This window comes from Myripristis murdjan, chromosome 1 (genome assembly GCF_902150065.1).
Source record: "Myripristis murdjan chromosome 1, fMyrMur1.1, whole genome shotgun sequence".
Taxonomy (NCBI): Eukaryota; Metazoa; Chordata; class Actinopteri; order Holocentriformes; family Holocentridae; genus Myripristis; species Myripristis murdjan.
This window is the reverse complement of record NC_043980.1, coordinates 16,517,737-16,536,328: the sequence shown is the minus strand read 5'-3', so window position 1 is coordinate 16,536,328 and position 18,592 is coordinate 16,517,737. Positions and strand designations below refer to the sequence as shown.

Sequence of the window (18,592 nt, the reverse complement as noted above, 5' to 3'; positions counted from 1 at the left end):
GGGTGGGGGTGAGCGGAAGAGCCAAATCACAATCAATAGACTTACATTAATTGATGGTCTGAAAATAGAAGTGTACTGTTTCCTTTGTTGCTCCATTTATCATCTGTTCAGTTTTTAGCAACCATGTGACTCGTGGACGAGCAGGAGAGCAGGTCAGGTCATCTAGTTTGTGTCAGAGCAAGAGGGAGGTGTTTGTCGGTGTTAACTTAGCTTGAATGAGAGAGAGAGGAGGAGGGAGAGGAAGAGGAAGAGCGAGAAACTGTGGGGTTGCTCCACGGCATCCTCATCTTTGGCCCTGCAGGCTGGCTTTGCTGTCCTAAGTTTTCTCAGCCATCATCTGCTGTCTTACCGGCCAACCCTTTGGTCAGAGATATACGATATCTATTATTGAGGAAGGGGTGGCTGTATATTAGGGCATCAATTGATTTCTACACATGATCACTTTCCATTCGAGAAATAGGACATACCCGCACACACACACGCATACACACAAACTCAATGACATTACCCATCACATGCCAACTCAAGCTGGTCACTGACACACACACACTGTACATCCTGTCACCCCCTCCCGCTGTGGTCTGTCTGTCCATGTGTCAGTGTGGTGTAAACAGTTGCCAGAGGAGGAGTCCTCCCTGCCCCTGCTCTCCACTATAAATGACAGCGTCCCACCATGGAGACACCACCGACGAGGCTATCGAAGGCATCATCAAGTCTGAGGGCTGTACATGTACATCTTCTGGCACATTAGTGAAATCAGGTTATCAGCAGATCTGTGAAGGACAGGCTGCTTTGGTGTAGTACCACCTCAATCTGGGCAGCAAAACCTGCGCTACACTTTATACAGTTTTCAACAGTTTTCAACAACTCAGGTGAAGGCTTGCAGCATATTTTTTATTGCAAGACAGTATAGTAGTATAGTATAGTAGCCTACAGTGGAGGCCACCAATTAAAGACATATCAGGTGGAAATTTGAATTTGATTGCGACACACCCTGAGGACAGGACAGGCTGCGTGTTCCTTGGCCGCTCTCCGCAGGCCCATCATCCTTCAGCATCTCTAGACCGGAAACTGAAGTGTGGAGTTACCTGTGAACACAACACACACGGACCATGGATGTATTACACCTGCCACAGGTGAGGATAGACATGGTAAGTATCACTGGTGTCACCTGAAGACCAATTTAGTTTGATGTTTTTGTCCCTCTACAGCGATATGATGGCAATGAATGTTGTCAACTGTGCTGTCAGTATTATGATGTATTGTGGAAATGTAAAAGAGCAACTTATGGTATTTGATTTAGAAATTCTTACATTGTAAATGTACATATTTCTTTCCTTTTGAAAAAAAATGAAAAATGTGAGCGAATGGAATTTTTCACAGTAAATATTATAACACCCACATTGTTTTTGTCCCTGAACTCTATGGAAGACTGCTCGAGACCATTTATTAATATTACTGCAATTCAAAACAACTGCCTCAGGAACATTCAAGCTCAGAAAATGAAAGACTGATCACAAGTTCAGTGGAATCGTAATTTAGATGTACCGTAAAGACTGGGTTAGATAAGGTAAATCACTTTGATGAGTCTCACAATTAAGCCAAAACATACATTCATTTGTAATTAATCACACTTCATCATTTCATGGCAATGTGCGAGAAGTTTGTGAAAACGTTATTAACTTACTGAAATAGTGTGCAGTAAGCTGTATAAAAACTGTAGCTTCATATAGAGACAGCTGGTAGCTTTTCCTTGTATCACACTGTTGTGAACAGAGAATTTTACCACTGCTGAGCCATGTGGCTACAGAGCGAGATCAATACCTCAGTATGTGTGTGTGTAGGTGTGTGTGTGTGTGTAATACTTCTGGACCTCACACTGCTTTTGGCTGCAAAAGTAATGATTTTTTTTTTCATGTCTATGGCTAACAAAGGCTTTTTAAATCATTTATCTTTTGAGGAGTGAAACGAAGTGAGAAACTTGCGAGGCCAGCATTTTAAATTTATTGCACTGATGCACCTGTTGTTGTTTTTTTCCCCATCAGACAATGGCTCCTAAACCCAAACTTGATGAAGACCATAACGAGAGACATGAAAGCAAATGCAATGGTACCTTTTACATTATATGAGCTGTAGCAAGGAAGTATTCAGGACTTTAGTGTGTGTGCAGGCATGTGTGGGTATGAGTGGGTACACACGCAGGCTGCTCACACACTTTTATGTAGGAGGGTAGTCATTTATGTATATTTAGATGTAGAACACATGACATAAAATCTATTTTCACTTTTGTTTTCTTTTTTTTTCTTAGGGATCAAAGAGAAACCTGTTTCTATGGCGGCAGCACATTCCACTGTGGCTCTGATTGAAGGGGAGTGTGATGCTGCTGACCCGTGGGATTTACCAGATATGAAGGACACTGGGGTGCCATGGTCAGGTGAGAAACTGTCTCTGTGTAACATAAAGCATGGTCTGACTGCTTTATTTGTGAAGGAAAACACATGAAGATTTATATATGCAAAGAGCAAAAATTACATTTCCATGCCAAGGATGAATTTAATATAGATTTAAGTATCACAAAGTATAACATACATTTTCACACAGGCCCTTGTGACCTTGCCATTATTGACCCAGTGTCAGAGCTTGTTCTTATTTGGCAGACCTTCCAAGACGTTATTGCCTCATTTGAAAGGCAATTAATTGCATCAGTGGTATTGATCTGATTATTTTGAAAGCAGACATAGATTAGGCAGTCATAAATAATAATTAGGCTTTTATTCAGACTGGAGGCAGACGGCCAGCAGAGACAGTGCCGAGAAAACTATGATACAACACAGAGAGTATCAAAATATCAAGATAACACACACTGACAGATATACACGACCAAATTACATGATGGTGAAGGAAACATGGCATCTAAAATGTTATACTATCATTGGAACTTACTGTGCTGTACTGTTCTCTCTCTCTCTCTCTCTCTCTCACTCCCCCCCCCCCCCCCCCCCCCCTTCTCTCTCTCTCTCTCTCTCTCTCTCTCTCTCAGTTCTCGACACCACAGGGAAAGTACTGAGAGTGTTGGTGGCAGTGGGGAAGGTGATCCTGCTGCTGGGTTTCCTCTACACGTTCATCTGCTCCCTTGACATTCTCAGCTCGGCCTTCCAGCTTGTTGGAGGTAAACACTGCTAACACCTTGTCTGAACACACACATGTGGTGCAGCAGTGACATGAAAAACCCATGAAAGCCAGTAAAATCACACTGTTATAGCAGCCGGTGCACTTTAAAACACATAGGGGAACATGTGATGTATATTTTGTCAAAGCTCTCTTGAATAAAAATGCACATATATGCAGACTCTCTTCACAGCATGCTGTGTATTAAAGCAAAAATATCAAGTGATCTTGTTAATGTGGGCAGTGTTTTGTCCTAGTGATGGAAATTCCGGCTCTTTTTAGAGAACCGGCTCTTTTGGCTCGGCTCACTAAAAAGAGTCGGCTCTTTCGGCTCCCAAGCGGCTCTTCAGATTTTTTTGTTGCTTAAATTAATTTATTACCAACAATAATGTAAAATTATGTGTAAAATGAATTACTAATGTCAAAAAACATGCATTATGTTTTTTTTATTTATAAATGTTTATTATATAAATATGCCTTTATTTATTCACTCTAGTGCTACAAAAAATATATTATAAAATACAAAAACAAACGTTAACTATTTACAGTTGAATTGAGTTGCTGTACACACTGCAGCAGCAGCAGCAACAACAGTTGCAGTCGACACACTGGCACCTTCATTAATATCAAGTTCATTTTCTTGTGTTTTTTTTTTTTCCCCATTGCACTGATGGTGGACAGTTCTGGACAGTTTGGGGAGCTGGCTCGATAAGAGATTTTTCTTTCTATTGTCAATAAAATTAAAATGGGTCCATATTTTACTCCTTTTCCTGCTGTCATTTTCTTAGCTACACCTTTCCAGCGCGTTCGTGTTGTCTCTCATTGTGGCCCCTTGCTCTCTTTCTCTCTCGTCTCCCTCCCTCCTGTTCTCCTGTTCATGTGTGTGTGTGTGTGTGTGTGCCGCTCCGGTGTGAAGCGCTCAGCGCAGACAGACGGTACCCGGGAGCCACATCGAGAAAAAAAAAAAAAAAAAAAAAAAAAAACGGCTCTCAATCAGGAGCCGGCTCCCGTCGTTCACTTCAAAGAGCCGGCTCTTAGAGCCGGTTCGTTCACGACCGACCCATCACTATTTTGTCCCCGCATGTCCAGGTAAAGCAGCCGGCGACATCTTTCAAGAGAACTCTGTGCTGTCCAACCCTCTGGCTGGTCTGGTTATTGGAGTTCTTGTCACCCTTTTGGTCCAGAGCTCCTCCACGTCCTCCTCCATAGTTGTCAGCATGGTGTCCTCTGGATGTGAGTGAAACGCTACATGCTGTATACAAACGCATGCACACCAATGTATGCATGCATGCATTATTGTAATAATGGTGTTGGTGGAGAGCAGGCGAAGGAGGATTGATGATGGAGGGGACCTGTGTGCTTTGGCAGTGCTCACGGTGCAGCTGGCTGTTCCCATCATCATGGGCACCAACATTGGAACCTCTGTCACCAACACACTAGTAGCCATGACACAAGCCGGGGACCGCCGTACCTTTCGCAGGTAACTTTTTTTTTTGTACTATTTCTGTACAGGTGGTACAGTGTCTCAGAGGTTAGGACTGTTGCCTTACAACAAGAAGGCCCTGGCTTTGAATTTCTTCCCTTTTTTTGGTGGAGTTTGCATGCTCTCTTTTGGGTTGCGTGAGTTTCCTCTGGGTGCTCTGGACTCTCTCCCACAGTCCAAAGACAATGCCGGTGAAGTCATCTGAAGTCTAAATTGCTCTAAATTGAGGTGTGGATGTGTGTCTGTGTGTTAGCCATGTGATTGACTGGCAACCTGTCCAAGATTTTTCCCTGCCATCCACCCAATGCATGCATAGGAATGAGTGGGTATGGAAAATGGATGGTTGGATGTTGCTATTTTTAAGGCAAGATGATAGTCTCCTAGATACTGCTGGCACTTCAACTTTCTCGCATTCCCTCTCCCTTCCAATCAGGGAGCTCAGGGAAAAAAAATAAAACAAAAACATAATAACACTGTGTTCTGCTGCTTGTGACAATAAGGTACATGTCGTGCAGAAGAAGAGAATAAATACTGTTCCTGTAACAGTACAACAGTATATCTCTGACCCTGAACAATGCTACTTTCTCTCACAGATGTGGCAGTGCAGTGCAGTTTATCTCAAATACAAGCAGAAAATGTCCTAACAGAATTATACAGTGGTAACATACTCCAATAACATACAGATGCATCAGAACTGAGCATTAGTCTGGCACTGAAGTAAAAGAACACATTATATGCAGTTACTTTCCTCCTATAAACATCATTCATACTAAATTGCACTCATCTATGCTCTTTTAGGGCTTTTGCAGGGGCCACAGTGCACGACTTCTTCAACTGGCTATCTGTGCTGGTGCTGCTGCCACTAGAGGTAGCTACAGGTTACTTGTACTTGGTCACCAAGCTCATCATCGACTCCTTCAGCATCAAGAGTGGAGAAGCCCCAGACCTGCTAAATGTCATCACTGATCTCCTCACTGAGTCCATAATACAGGTGCGCTATTGTTTTCATAATGTTGGTGCTACTGTTAATCCAGTCACTCATGCTGAGTGAATTAATAAGGCATTAAAATCTCATTAACACTTAATTTCTTTATTTCCCTTCGCCCACGCAGCCACCTACAAGTGTGTAAAGTGAATAGGAAGGAAAGAAAAATGAATTTTCTATTCCTGCAAGAGGCATATTTAAGTATGCCCCTAACACAAAAAGCAAAACTACACCCAGAGTGTCGATCAATGGGTATGAGAGAGATCTAAGTTAAGAAAAGGCAAGGGAAAAAAAGCTCAACATTATTTGTAGCTCCACCAATTCTTTTGTAAAATGCCAAATTTCTTTCCAAGGTTTCTTAGGGCCAGATTGATATATCACAGAGGCTAGTAGTAGTGGCAATGTTGCTTTGGGTCAACAATGATTCAGTTACTGGTTTCATTACCCCTAGTGCTTCAGGTTATAGGGCATGCTGTGGTCAAGAGTAATTTTCTCAGGTTCAGCAGATAGTATGTGACCAATATCACAAGCCCACAGATACTAAGGAATCAGCATGCAACAACAGTCAGATCTCCCGGTAGGCAGAAAAAAAAAAAAAAAAAAAAAAAAAAAAAAGCTGAGCTGGATAACAATGTTGAGGAACTTTTTTTTAATCTTAATCATATCATCTATCTGTCGGTCTATTTTTGTATGTTTCTCCCTGTCTGTCTCACACATTCAGCTGGATGAATCTGTCATTAGTGGGATTGCCACTGGAGATGTCGAAGCCAGGAATAAGAGTCTCATCAAGAAATGGTGCCAAACCTTCACTAACACAGTAAGACCAAAACTGGTCAGCTACATACAAAATCTTGAACTAAATACAAAAACATGAAGAATGAAGGAGTGAGGTCTTTCTTTACAGACTGCCACTATGTTTCAGAGCTTGATGAACGTGACAGGTCCTGGTTCAGGGAACTGCACCTCTCCGTCTGTGTGCTCGGTGAATGGGGGCCGCATTTTCACAACAAAGAACGTCTCTGTGACCTACTACATCCAAAAATGTATGCCCAACACACACTGACTTGTTTTGCCTCATTGTATACACAAATTAATGATTTTTAGGTCATACTCTACACAGCTAATTTCATATTAGATGACAAAAATAAACTGATCAGACTGAGCAGCTTACTACTTCAACTAAACAGGTGAGCACCTCTTTGTGGATGTAACTCTGCCTGACCTAGCAGTGGGTCTGATCCTGCTGGCTGTCTCTCTTTTGGTGCTCTGCTCCTGTCTGGTCCTCATCGTCAAGCTGCTCAACTCCATGCTGAGGGGACAGGTGGCTGTGGTCATCAAGAAGATCCTTAATACTGGTGAGCAGCACTGAGGTCAGGAATTTACATTGTGAAGTGCAATAAATCGGACGTGTGTGCATGAAATGGATTGTAAATTAATGTATTTTGTTGATGCACACTTGTGTGCATGTGTGTGTGTGTGTGTGTGTGTGTGTGTGTGTGCAGACTTCCCTTTTCCATTTGGTTGGGTGACTGGTTACATTGCCATTGTAGTTGGAGCTGGAATGACCTTCATTGTCCAAAGCAGTTCAGTGTTCACCTCTGCTATCACTCCACTTGTTGGTGAGACCATTCATCCATCTGTCCATCCATCCATCCATTTATCCATCTATTTCATCCTTCCATCCATTCATATTATGTTTTACTAAGCTCTCCCTTTCTTTGTGTAGGCATTGGTGTGATCAGCATAGAGAGAGCATATCCATTGTCACTTGGCGCAAATATTGGCACAACCACCACTGCCTTGGTGGCAGCTATGGCAAGTCCTGGAGACACACTGGCTAACGCTCTACAGGTCAGCTATTCACACAAATGTACACACACCCACACACACACACTCACATGCACATGCAGTGACAATTCTATGCCTAAATGTCCTGCACTACCTGTCATTGCAGATTGCACTGGTGCACTTCCTGTTCAACATCTCAGGCATCATTCTGTGGTATCCAGTCCCTTTCACCCGCATCCCCATCCGACTGGCTAAAAGTCTGGGCAACATCACTGCCTCATACCGCTGGTTTGCTGCTGTCTACATCATCTGCTGCTTCTTCATCTTCCCTTTCATCATCTTCAGCCTGTCACTGGCTGGCTGGCAGGTACTGCTCAGTGTGGGCATTCCTTTGCTCATCATGTTGTTCATCATTGTGGCAATCAACATATTGCAGAGGCAGCAACCCAGATGTCTGCCTACGATTCTTCGCTCATGGGACTTCCTCCCTCTTTGGGCCCACTCTCTGGCACCATGGGACAGCGTGGTTGCTCTGATTACTGCTAAATCCTGTTGCTGCTGTAAATGCTGCCTGGTTGCTGCTGATGAACAAGACCATAAAGACAAAGAACCTATGGGAACGAAGAAAGACCTCATGGTGGAGATGTATGATAACCCTGCAATGAGTGCAGAGAGAGAGGTGTACAGTGAGAAAAAGATGGAGTCCAGCATTTTGAAATCAACCCAGCTTTGAGATTTACAGAGGTTGCACACCAGTTGCAGTTTCATGAGGCAAACAGTTTGTGTAAACACGTTAGCAAACACATGCAGATGGCATGATGGAATTGGTGGCAATGCAAACCAACATTTGGGCCATTCATTTTCCCTTTAATTTCTCCAGGTTATTACATTTTTATTTTTAGTCCTGCTTCATCTTTAAATGGATGATGTTACCAGTTTCTGTTAGCTTGTAAAGGTCTTTTCAGATTAAATAGTTCATGGTAGCATAGATGAGTGACAAGCTGATGAGTGACAGATTGTTGGTGTAATGTTACTTAAAATAGCCTCAAATAAACAAGCAAAGGGAGCTTGCTAGTTTACCCACCCCATCACAACCAGAGCTATTGCGAGCTTGCTTACTAGCATGTCCTAAATCATCCATACATCATCTATCCATCCATCCATCCATTTTCTATACTTGCGTGATTCTAGCCATAGTTAAATGAATAAAATGATCAAATACAAACTAGAAAATAATTATATTGGTCAGTCAACATAGTGCTTAAGCTGAAAATACACGCAGAATAAAACCCTGCAAGCAATGATCTCTGATAGAGCAAAGCGACACAAAACGGTCACATTTGGTCTGTATGTGCTGTTAGGTTGTATGTTTGATACTGTGACCTGGTAAAAGGTTAAGATGCAACTGCCTTGCTGTGCAGCACTGGTGTCAATGCAATAAGAACCTCTGCTCCTGTTATGATGAATGGAGAGAGTCAGTAACTCATTTATAAACATCAGATCTGCACAATCCACAGACTCAAACATTTCTAACATGTTCTGCCTTTTGCAATCATAGAAAAAAAAATGCATTGTTGTTTTTCAAAGACACTGTTATCCTCAACACATCGTTTTAAGGTGTAACTTTGGAAAATATTTTATTTGAAAAGCATAATTGTATTCAAAGAATATGTAATTTGAAATTACAGATGAATGTGCATCTGACTTTTTTTTTTATTCTATGATTTTACTGTATCTTACTGAGAAATGTGCAATGTTGAATTATGTTGTGTTTCCATTATATGTTGGAGAGAGACGTTTTGGACATATTAACATTAAATTAACTCAGTTGAACACAAATGTTAATGTTGTCTGTCCACAGTTCCATTGTATTTGCAGCCAGTGTCCAGTAAACTTCCACTGATGTGCTGGCCGATATAAAATCACATGACACAGCAGCAAGCCATGTGCAAAGACCATGAGACTGATTATCAATATGTCAATATCAAGAGCACAAAGCGGTCCCAGTGCTCATGGCACAACCACGAGACACCGTCCACACGGTCGGCTGGTGACCCTCACTCATCTGAATGAGCTGCAATGGAGTGGGAAAGGAAATCCACACAGTTATTCAGACACAGACAAAAGAGCAGTGCATGGAGCAGCAGATAGATAGATAGATACATACATACATACATACATATAGTTTGCTGAACTGTTTTTGGATTCTCAGCTAATTTACTACACCTGTATTGTTTATGTGAAACACCTGGATTTCCTGGATTCAAATTCCTGGCTGTTACAAATGCAAAATTGCTTTAGATATAACCTCATAATAGCCCTATTCAAGCAATTAAATGCCTAACTGACAAATGACCATATTAAACAAACAAGGGTATATGTGTGCCTATTTTAGTTTTGAACTAAACTAAACTAAACTAAACTAATGCTTGTGATGTCGTTGTAAATAAGAAACGAGGTAAATTACCAACTGAAACTGAAAAAAACTGGAATATCTCTGCTTCAGGCAAATCTGTCTGTTTGACAAACACTGCCATCTAGTGGCAACATTGTTATGGCACATAGTGAATTAGAGCCATGTGAGGAAAACTGCAGTCTGTGTGGTGAATTCAGGTGTCAAAGCAACTGTTCAGAGACATTTATAAGGACTTTTAAGAGAGGAGACTGATGATGATGATAATGATGATGATGATGATGATGCCATTTCAAGCAGCTCACATTTTTACAACTGAATATTCTACTTAGAAATTGTGTTTTTGATTCTTTGTGGAATATGGCTCAGAGAAAATTAAGGGTGTAATGTAAATGTTTAATAAATACAACTTCATGACAGCACAGGTTACTATAAGAAAAAACATTTTGTTTATTAGTCAGTAATGATGACAGTTTAAACAATACAACATAATTTGTCATTTTCAAATCCAAAACGAATTTGTGTTTACAGCAATTACAAATTATTGATGTGCGTTTTACTAATACTACCACTATCCGCTATTGCCGCTACCACTACAACTAAAACTACCATTGCTACTTCTACTTACTAAGTCCACTACTTACTACAACCACTACTACTAGTAGTTAGACTAAACTACTGCATATAAATATTGACACATTATTATACAATAAACTTTTAGCACCATTCATTGTACTACAAATGTGCAGAATAATTTAAAATTGTGTGGGTTACTGCATCTTTCACAGGCTCTCGTATCCATGTGCCTCTCTGTTGAATGATTCAAAAGCCTGGAACAGAAATGGCCTTCTCATTCAGGACCATCATTGCTAGTCAAAACCAGCACTTGGTGCAAGTTAGACATGTGCCTCAAAATCTCCGTCTACATCACGACGTGGGCCAAACCCACGGTTTGTTTTTCTGCTCCATGTTTGGACTCAGGGGAGTGGTTGTGCCTTTCTTCAGTATGTAGCTTCACTGTAGCAATATAATAGAGGATATCTTGCGAAAACAGTTCACATGTGAACAAAACAAGAGTCTTTCATTTAGAAGGGGACGGGTCCATAGTATGCGGTGTATGCTGCAACGATGCCCTCTGTGTCAGCCATCTCGTCACAGGCAATGTTCAGCTCACACACCTCTCTCAAGCTGCATGAGAGAAAAGGAGGAAGAGTTAGACAGCTTGTAACCTCTTATAACTCACACACAGCGTGCATAGTTTCAACTATAATGTCCATGTGTCTTAAAAAATGTAAAAATGGGATTTTATATTGTCACAGTCTCATATTTTTCCTGTTCACATTAAGTATTCTACTGTTGTGGTAATTATTTGACCTCAGGTAGTAATTTCAACTTCCTCAACTGCTTGGCATTATTTCCTAATTTTCCAGCAGGAAATTTATATTGAGCAAACATCTGCACAACTAATTAGCATATAAACTCCAGCAAAGGCCAAGCAGCTAAATTCATTACAAGTCAAAAATTTGCAGATGGTGTGTGTAACACATTATGAGCTGTTGCGCACTGAGTATGGATTGATTAACAGTGGGTCCAAAGTAAAAGTGTCACTCAGTGTTTTACCTTGAAGAAATAGTTAGGAAAGTTAAGAAGTGTACCTTTCCAGCTGAAGGGGAGTGAGGTCTCCTGCTGGGGCAGCCCTTCTTCTCCTCAAGAGAACAGCAGCCAGGTCTCTCTTCACAACCACTGCATTAGCTGAGGGGATAAACATCAGTTAGCACACAGATCCTATACACAGTCAACACTGTTCCTCCTATTCTCCGAAACTCTAAGTTATCCTAAAATCATGCAATAATGCTGTGAGAAAACAAACAATGAAGTACCTTCAGTACTGGCTGACTCTGATGAGGAAGAGGAAGAAGAGGAGGAAGATGCAGAGTCTGATTCAGAGGAGGCGGACTCAGAGGACTCAGAGGATTCAGAGGACTCAGAGGACTCAGAGGATGAGGATGAGGAAGAGGATGAGGATGATTCAGATGATTCTGAAGACTCGGAGGACTCAGAGGACTCAGAGGACTCAGAGGACTCGGAGGAAGAAGAGGAAGAAGAGGAAGAAGAGGAAGAAGAGGAGTCGGATGCTGAAGAGTCGGAGCCTGAGTCGGAGTCGGATGCAGATGATGAAGCTGAATCAGACTCTGAAGAGGAGGAAGAGTCAGAGGCTGAGGATGAATCGGAGGCAGCTGCTGGGGCGGGGTCAGCAGCAGCAGCTGTAGCATCAGCAGCCACATCAGCCCCAGTGTCCACGACAACCTCTGGTTCCACAGCTGAAAGTCAGAGAGCAGACACATCACAAACCTATATCACTCCACACGACATTGAGAATAATGTTAACTATGGTGGCGTATTTCGGTGAATCATTCCCTTCACATACAGTAATGATGAGAAACTTGTCCTTACCTCCCATGGACCAGCATACTGACAGAACAGCACAGATAGAGAGGAGAGTCAGAGTCTTCATGATGCTTTGGAGTTTGTGCCTCGCTGTGGACTTTGTTGAGCACTTGGTTCTCTTCTATTGATGATTCCCTTTGCTTTCTTTCGAAGGCTCCCTCTGTGTCTTTCCCTCCATTCAGGGTCATTATATACTGTAGTCCACCTCCCTCTCCAGCCCAGACCCACAAAATGAGATGACCATCTGATTGGTTGGGGAATCAAATGTCACAGTTCCGCTTCCACTTGTCATGAACATTCGCATAAACACCCACGCACCGCTGGCACAGAATCCAAAAAGTCTTGCCCGCCCACGCACAAACTTACACGGCTGTAAACATACTTGGCATTCAGCTGTATGTGACCTGTCTAGACTTTGTAGCCACTAAATGACAAACAAGTTGGTATGCAAAGGTACGAAGTAGAAGGGAAGTGAGGCAATCCCACAATTGAGAACTTTCCATCTCAAAGGAACTCCCCATTCTTGACACACACAAACATGGACACACACATCCATGCAAAAAAAAAAAAATGAATGACTTGAAAGAATTAACTCATTCATTTTAATTGGATGAATAATTCACATGAACCCTTCATAACTGTCAAAATAAATGACTGAATCTCAAAATAGTTCCTCTCCCTGAGCGTTAGACATACTGAACAGTATCTTTATTGTATACTCTGAATCCAACAAAAATGCCATTTACATCATTCCCATGTCAATCATTTCCTGAGGTCAGACCAATCATTTGCTCTTGTTTACCAATCCCGCACATCTCCTTGAATATCCGCACTATCATCACCCTTAATCACCAGAACGTAAATATTATCAGTACCCCAAGAAGCCAAAGTCAGTCAGAGGGGTTACTTTTCTTTCTAAATCATGTGCCGCTCTTGGAGACCTGTGCTTGGGTTGCCTCCTTAACATCAGGTTTGCCAGTTCAGCTCGAGCTGGAATGCTACTACAGTCTTTGCCCCAAATGTGATCTCCCACCCCCACAAACCCCAAACTACAGCCTGGGTCAGCCACACTCTACTAATCGAAAGATGCGGAACAGCACTAAGGCTCATTATGCGACAGAGCTTAATTAGAGCTTTGCAGAGTCCCACCAGAACCACAGTCAGTCACTATATAAAGATCCATCCCAGTCCAGGCCCTGGCCAGACCTACGGTTTACTAACTCTGCACCAACGAGCAGTCATATACCCAGCTTGGCTTGATGTAAAATATTTCAGTGTATACATGGTTATATATAGGGAACCCCTGTGTGTTTCATAAACAGCGATATGCATGCTGGTTTGGATGCAGCTTTCTATTTGTGTTTTCAGCCCAAGAGTGGATTTAAGCTGTACTTTAGGATTAAAAATATTTTGTGGAGATGTGGACACGGATCTCATCTACACTTCACGTTAAGTGCTTGCCAAAATATCCAATTCATCTAAGTGCACATTTATCACTGCACATGAGGGCCCCCCGACAGCTGCTTCTATCATGCAATCAGAAATGCAGCGTTACCAGGCTGCTGCAGCCTGACCTTGCTGTCCATCTTGCTTCATAGTCTAGTGTTATTCCTGGTGTCAGGGATTTGTCTTGGACCGTGCGGCATGTAATTTCAATGTCTCGTCCAGTGTCCATTTTTGTGGATGCTTTCAATGTTGGGGGACACAGTTTGAGAAAACATCTGCCACAAAGTCCCCAGTTAGACACAGAATACAGTGTCTAGGCCTTTTCTGCTTTGGATCAGCTCTGTTTTTGTTGTTGGGTCTTGGTGCTAAAATCACATACAGTGGGACATGTATTGTAATTTAGATAAATAAGAAATACTGACTTTTTACTCTCCTGGTTTAGAGTTCCAAGGCTTTGCATATCCTCTGTCTGGGGCAAACTCAATCACAAACTCACAAACAAACACACTCACACAGTCACACACGCGCCCGCATACACACACACACACATTGATGATGTTTATGTGATCATTATTTTGTCTGATGTGTGTGGTATTTTGATATTGGCCTTGCGCTGTTGCTTCTTGTTGTATTGCTGTCACTGATGTCGTTGCTGTGGATTTGTGCATTACATTGTGCATTGAATGTGTGATTTTAATGTCTGTTTTTAATATCTTTTTTGTTTATTATATCTTTTGACATTTGCTCTTTGGTTGATAGTAGAAAGGTGAATAATAGTAACAGGTGTGACAGTGTGTGTCGGGTATATATATAGAGTATGTATATATATACAGCATGTAACTGCATGTTACTGTTTTGCACACATTGTGTATATATTATCATCACTGATATACTGGAATCCAAATGTATGTTTTTGTGTCAATGAAATTAAGTGTTGATGTAATTTTGCATAGTTCATTACTTAATAATTTAAAAAAAAAATGGTTTACATATGTTGAAACTCAACAGAGGAGTTTCTATTACTGTTTTTCATTTTTTAATCATTCAGTGTCTTCACCTTCCTCCCATATCTTTGTCATATTTTTAACATCTAACAAGTTGTGCATTGCATTTGTGCAGAGGTTCCTATAAGAATCCACACAGAGAAATTTGATAGAAATAAACAGAAGAACTGAGCTGACCTTGAGGTGGAGTCTACACTGGGATTCAGACACATAGACCTAAAGCAGCAACATAACAGAGCTCAGCTCCTTCTGGCCTCAAACCCTACAAACCACAAACAAAACCAAGCATCAATCACTGAAGCCATACATTAAGAAAGGCACCAGGCTATCTATAGGTCAAGAGCAGCGTTGTTAACGCTCAGTGAGCTACATGAAGTTCACATTCAAGGTCAAGTTTATTTAAAATGTTGTCACTGACTGCTGACAGTCTCAAAGAGATTTACATGACAACGGGTTTACAACAAATAGGATGACACCCCCTGACTTAATCCACACACACACACACACACAAACAAAAACAAAAACAAACAAAAAAACAAACAAACAAACATGTCAAACAGAGAAAAAATAGAGGACTTTTTTTTTTATCAAACCAATTGTTTATTTATTTACTTATTGTATTTGTGCAATAAAGTGACAAAGTGTAAAACATGAAGTTGGGAGGTATGACAGAGGGGGTAACAGAGTGGAAGAAATTTTGGAGGAGACCCCTTCATGGCCAGACATGTGTGTAATAGGTGCTGACCCTGTGAGCAGATTACAAACAATACAGTCATAATGCAAAGGGAAACACACGAGCAGATAAAATAAGACAAGAGAAGCAGCAGGAGGCCTTGGCCATGACAGGCGGCAAGCCACAGACACACAGGACGATGAGCAGCCACAGAGCCAGGGCGAGGGAGATGACGATGAGAGAGAGGGATGAAGGGGATGGAGGGGGACTGGCCAGTGGAGGGGGGTGGGGACACCTGGGAGGAAGATAGCAGCACTCATACAAGGCATTCGTACTCATACTCATGTGGGTGGCTGTCCTGGTATGAACTGGGAGCCAATGAGGGGAATCCAGGACAGATGTGATGTGATCAAGCTTCCTCGTTCTAGTCAGGATTCACTCTGGGACCACCTGAAGACCTTTGGTACTAAAGACAGGCAGACCAGAGAAGACAACACATCAGAGTAACTGAGGCAGGATGTGACAACTGCATGAACAAATGTTTCTGCATCAGCCATGCATAGTGTGGGCTTGCATTTTTAAGTTTAGTGATATTAAGAAAGTGATAAAAAGCAGTTTTGATGGTGTTTTTGATATGAGTGATTAGCAAGAGACCAAAGTAAAGATGATGCAGTTGTCAAAATTTAGGTTAAGAACACTAAAAACCATCTGGGAATTTGAAGACATCCAATGTATAATAGCACATACATGTTGTGCTTGATGGGGATGAAGATTTGAATATCATCAGCATCACAATGGAAAAACATGCATGAAAAACATGAGAAAGGAAAAACAGACATCACCTGTGATCTTGTTGGTACTGTATTATGTTAGGAAAGTGTGGGAACAATTACCTCTTGAGGCACCTTGGACAGAAACAGCTGAGTTTCTGCTCCCTACTGATTTGGCGGATCACAGTTTCCCTCACTGGTAGTTTGAAATTCAGCTTGAAATGGAGTAGAGTGGCTTCAGATACGACATGTGTTGACATGTGTAAGGAAAACCTCAGAAAGAAAGGCAGACTTTTCCTCACCACCACCCTCACCCGCGTATCCTTCACCATCGCTAGCATACCTGAAGTTGTGCAATACCAGTGGTTGATTTGGAGACCTCAAACATTTCCCCTTCATTATGAACACTGTCACTATCCCTGAACTGTAACACTATGGTGCATCATAGCTAGGATTTGAGCAATCACAGCTATTATTATAACTACAAGCCAGAGCACTCATGTCACGTCCCTCATAGTCACTGTCCTGAGAACCATCCCAGCCTCTAACCTCAAACCCAGCTTAGGAAATGCCATGCTTATTGTATTCAGAGCCGCCATAGCCACTGTCAAAGGTTTTAGCTCCAGAGTGACCACAGCTCCTATTCTGTGAACTGGCAGAGCCACTGTCGATCTGCAGTGCTTCTGTCCTATATACAAAATAAATCAGCAATAAGAGAAGAATAAATACCCTCAGAGTAAATTAGAGCTTTCGTGTCTGCTTCTTTGTCTTGCGTAAACATGTGCAATGCAACAACACTCGAGTTTCTGATGAAACACACTCTCGGGAGGATGCCTAAAATTAGAGAGCAAGTTAGTTTGTGTTACTGTTGCTTGCAGAGCTAAAACTGCTTTGGGGTAAATTTGCTTTACATTGTTTTGGTGCAACTGAGGGTCAGGTGAAATTACTGAAAATAAAGAAAATAAAAGGTAAATTCAAACCACACAGACTGCACAGTGCAACAGTATGCAACAGTGTCCAATGCACAACAATAATACATACGTGTATTATTGTATTGCATCGGTGTATGAATTCAGGATTTTCTATGGATGCATTTTGTATTACATGTTATTTGCATATACACTACTCACAAAAAGTTAGGGATATTCAGCTTTTGGCTGAAATTTCAGGATGAACCTAAAATGCATTATAACCTTTCCAGGTGAACTTAATGTGACCTTTGTAAATTTTTAAATGCACATGTCCAACTGTTCAGTGTTTCAGTACTTTTTGCACAAGTTGCTGTTCTCTAACAAGGAGTTTAACGGCAAAATTCACATCAGGTGTTTGATGCTCCAGCTCATCGAGGTCGTATCATTAGGGAACGGCTGCTGGAGACTGGGGTACCTCAGATGGAGTGGCCTGCACTTTCTCAAACCTGAATCCCATAGAAAACCTATGGGATCAGCTGAGTCGCCGTATAGAGGCTCGGAGCTCTGTACCCCAGAACCTCAATGTCCTGAGGGCCGCCCTTCAAGAAGAGTGGGATGCCATGCCTCAGCAGACAATAAGTCGACTTGTGAACAGCATGAGACGTCGTTGTCAAGCTGTAATTGATGCTCAAGGGCACATGACAAGTTATTGACACTGACATTTTTTGTTGTGGTATACCCACCACTGTTGTTGGCTTTTGTTTCAAGAAATTGTTTGAGATGAGGAAATCACCAGTGTATGCTTCTACTTAAATGCCCTACTTTCATGATATAATATCACTGTAGAATGAACTTTTTACATTTTCCATAAATTTCACCCAAAAGCCAAATATCCCTAACTTTTTATTAGTAGTGTATTTTGTACATGCAGTGTAAAGGTAGCCATTTGTATTTTACATGTGTGTTTTAATGTGGACATGTGTGTTTTTAATGTGGCTTTATATTATATATTCATATAATATAAGGATAATTTTGTTTCAGATGGACTTTTTCATGTTTCTAAATTGCACATACAGTCCATTGTGCTGTATTCTGTGAATGGTGAATTGTGTTGTGTGCTGTTAATGTTTACACAGGCTATACTACGTAACATGCTATTGGACAATTTATAATATCCTTCATTAAAACTAAAGCATTAATGAAGCCTTAGAACAAGAATCTAGCATTGTTGAAAATTGACTTCAACTGTCCTGTCTATGGTTTTTGCAGTGGACTTTTAATCCTTTAGTAAAGTGTTTTTCTGAGGTCTATATATTCAAACATGAAAAAGCATACAGGGGCTATCTTAAAAGAAGGTCTTTCCACGCTCCACCACACCCAGTGACATTAGACCTGGAGCGGGACGGCTTTCCAAGTCAGTAAAAATGGTGGGTTGTACACAACACAGGATTTTGTTTCACTGTTTGTTTGTCTTTTCCCTGTTTTTTTTTTTTTCCCTCTCTC

General features: G+C 41.4%; 2 protein-coding genes across 2 annotated transcripts; one reads left to right on the top strand and one right to left on the bottom strand.

The window, feature by feature from the left end:
* The first annotated feature begins 2,331 nt into the window (after window positions 1–2,331).
* Window positions 2,332–8,245, top strand: LOC115363058 (sodium-dependent phosphate transport protein 2B-like). The gene is made up of 10 exons (XM_030057134.1): window positions 2,332–2,434; window positions 3,041–3,169; window positions 4,258–4,401; window positions 4,537–4,648; window positions 5,450–5,642; window positions 6,358–6,508; window positions 6,824–6,991; window positions 7,139–7,255; window positions 7,363–7,487; window positions 7,591–8,245. The coding sequence occupies exons 1-10, from the start codon at window positions 2,332–2,334 to the stop codon at window positions 8,155–8,157; spliced, it is 1,809 nt and encodes a 602-aa protein (XP_029912994.1). The 3' UTR covers window positions 8,158–8,245.
* Window positions 8,246–10,922: 2,677 nt separating this feature from the next.
* On the bottom strand, window positions 10,923–12,352 carry bglapl (bone gamma-carboxyglutamate (gla) protein, like). Its single transcript, XM_030060694.1, has 4 exons — window positions 12,292–12,352; window positions 11,718–12,158; window positions 11,493–11,589; window positions 10,923–11,025 (listed from the first exon to the last, which is right to left on the bottom strand). Exons 1-4 carry the CDS (start codon window positions 12,350–12,352, stop codon window positions 10,923–10,925), a joined length of 702 nt encoding a protein of 233 aa, XP_029916554.1.
* Window positions 12,353–18,592: the final 6,240 nt, after the last annotated feature.

Excerpts from the sequence above, each read along its gene's own strand:
- LOC115363058 (XM_030057134.1), top strand. The coding sequence starts at position 2,332 with ATGGCGGCAGCACATTCCACTGTGGCTCTGATTGAAGGGGAGTGTGAT. Across the intron at positions 2,435-3,040 it reads CACTGGGGTGCCATGGTCAG|TTCTCGACACCACAGGGAAA; the intron begins GTGAGAAACTGT and ends TCTCTCTCTCAG. Across the intron at positions 7,256-7,362 it reads TGCTATCACTCCACTTGTTG|GCATTGGTGTGATCAGCATA; the intron begins GTGAGACCATTC and ends TTCTTTGTGTAG.
- bglapl (XM_030060694.1), bottom strand. The coding sequence starts at position 12,352 with ATGAAGACTCTGACTCTCCTCTCTATCTGTGCTGTTCTGTCAGTATGC. Across the intron at positions 11,590-11,717 it reads AGAGTCAGCCAGTACTGAAG|CTAATGCAGTGGTTGTGAAG; the intron begins GTACTTCATTGT and ends TTATCCCCTCAG. Across the intron at positions 11,026-11,492 it reads ACTCCCCTTCAGCTGGAAAG|CTTGAGAGAGGTGTGTGAGC; the intron begins GTACACTTCTTA and ends TCTCTCATGCAG.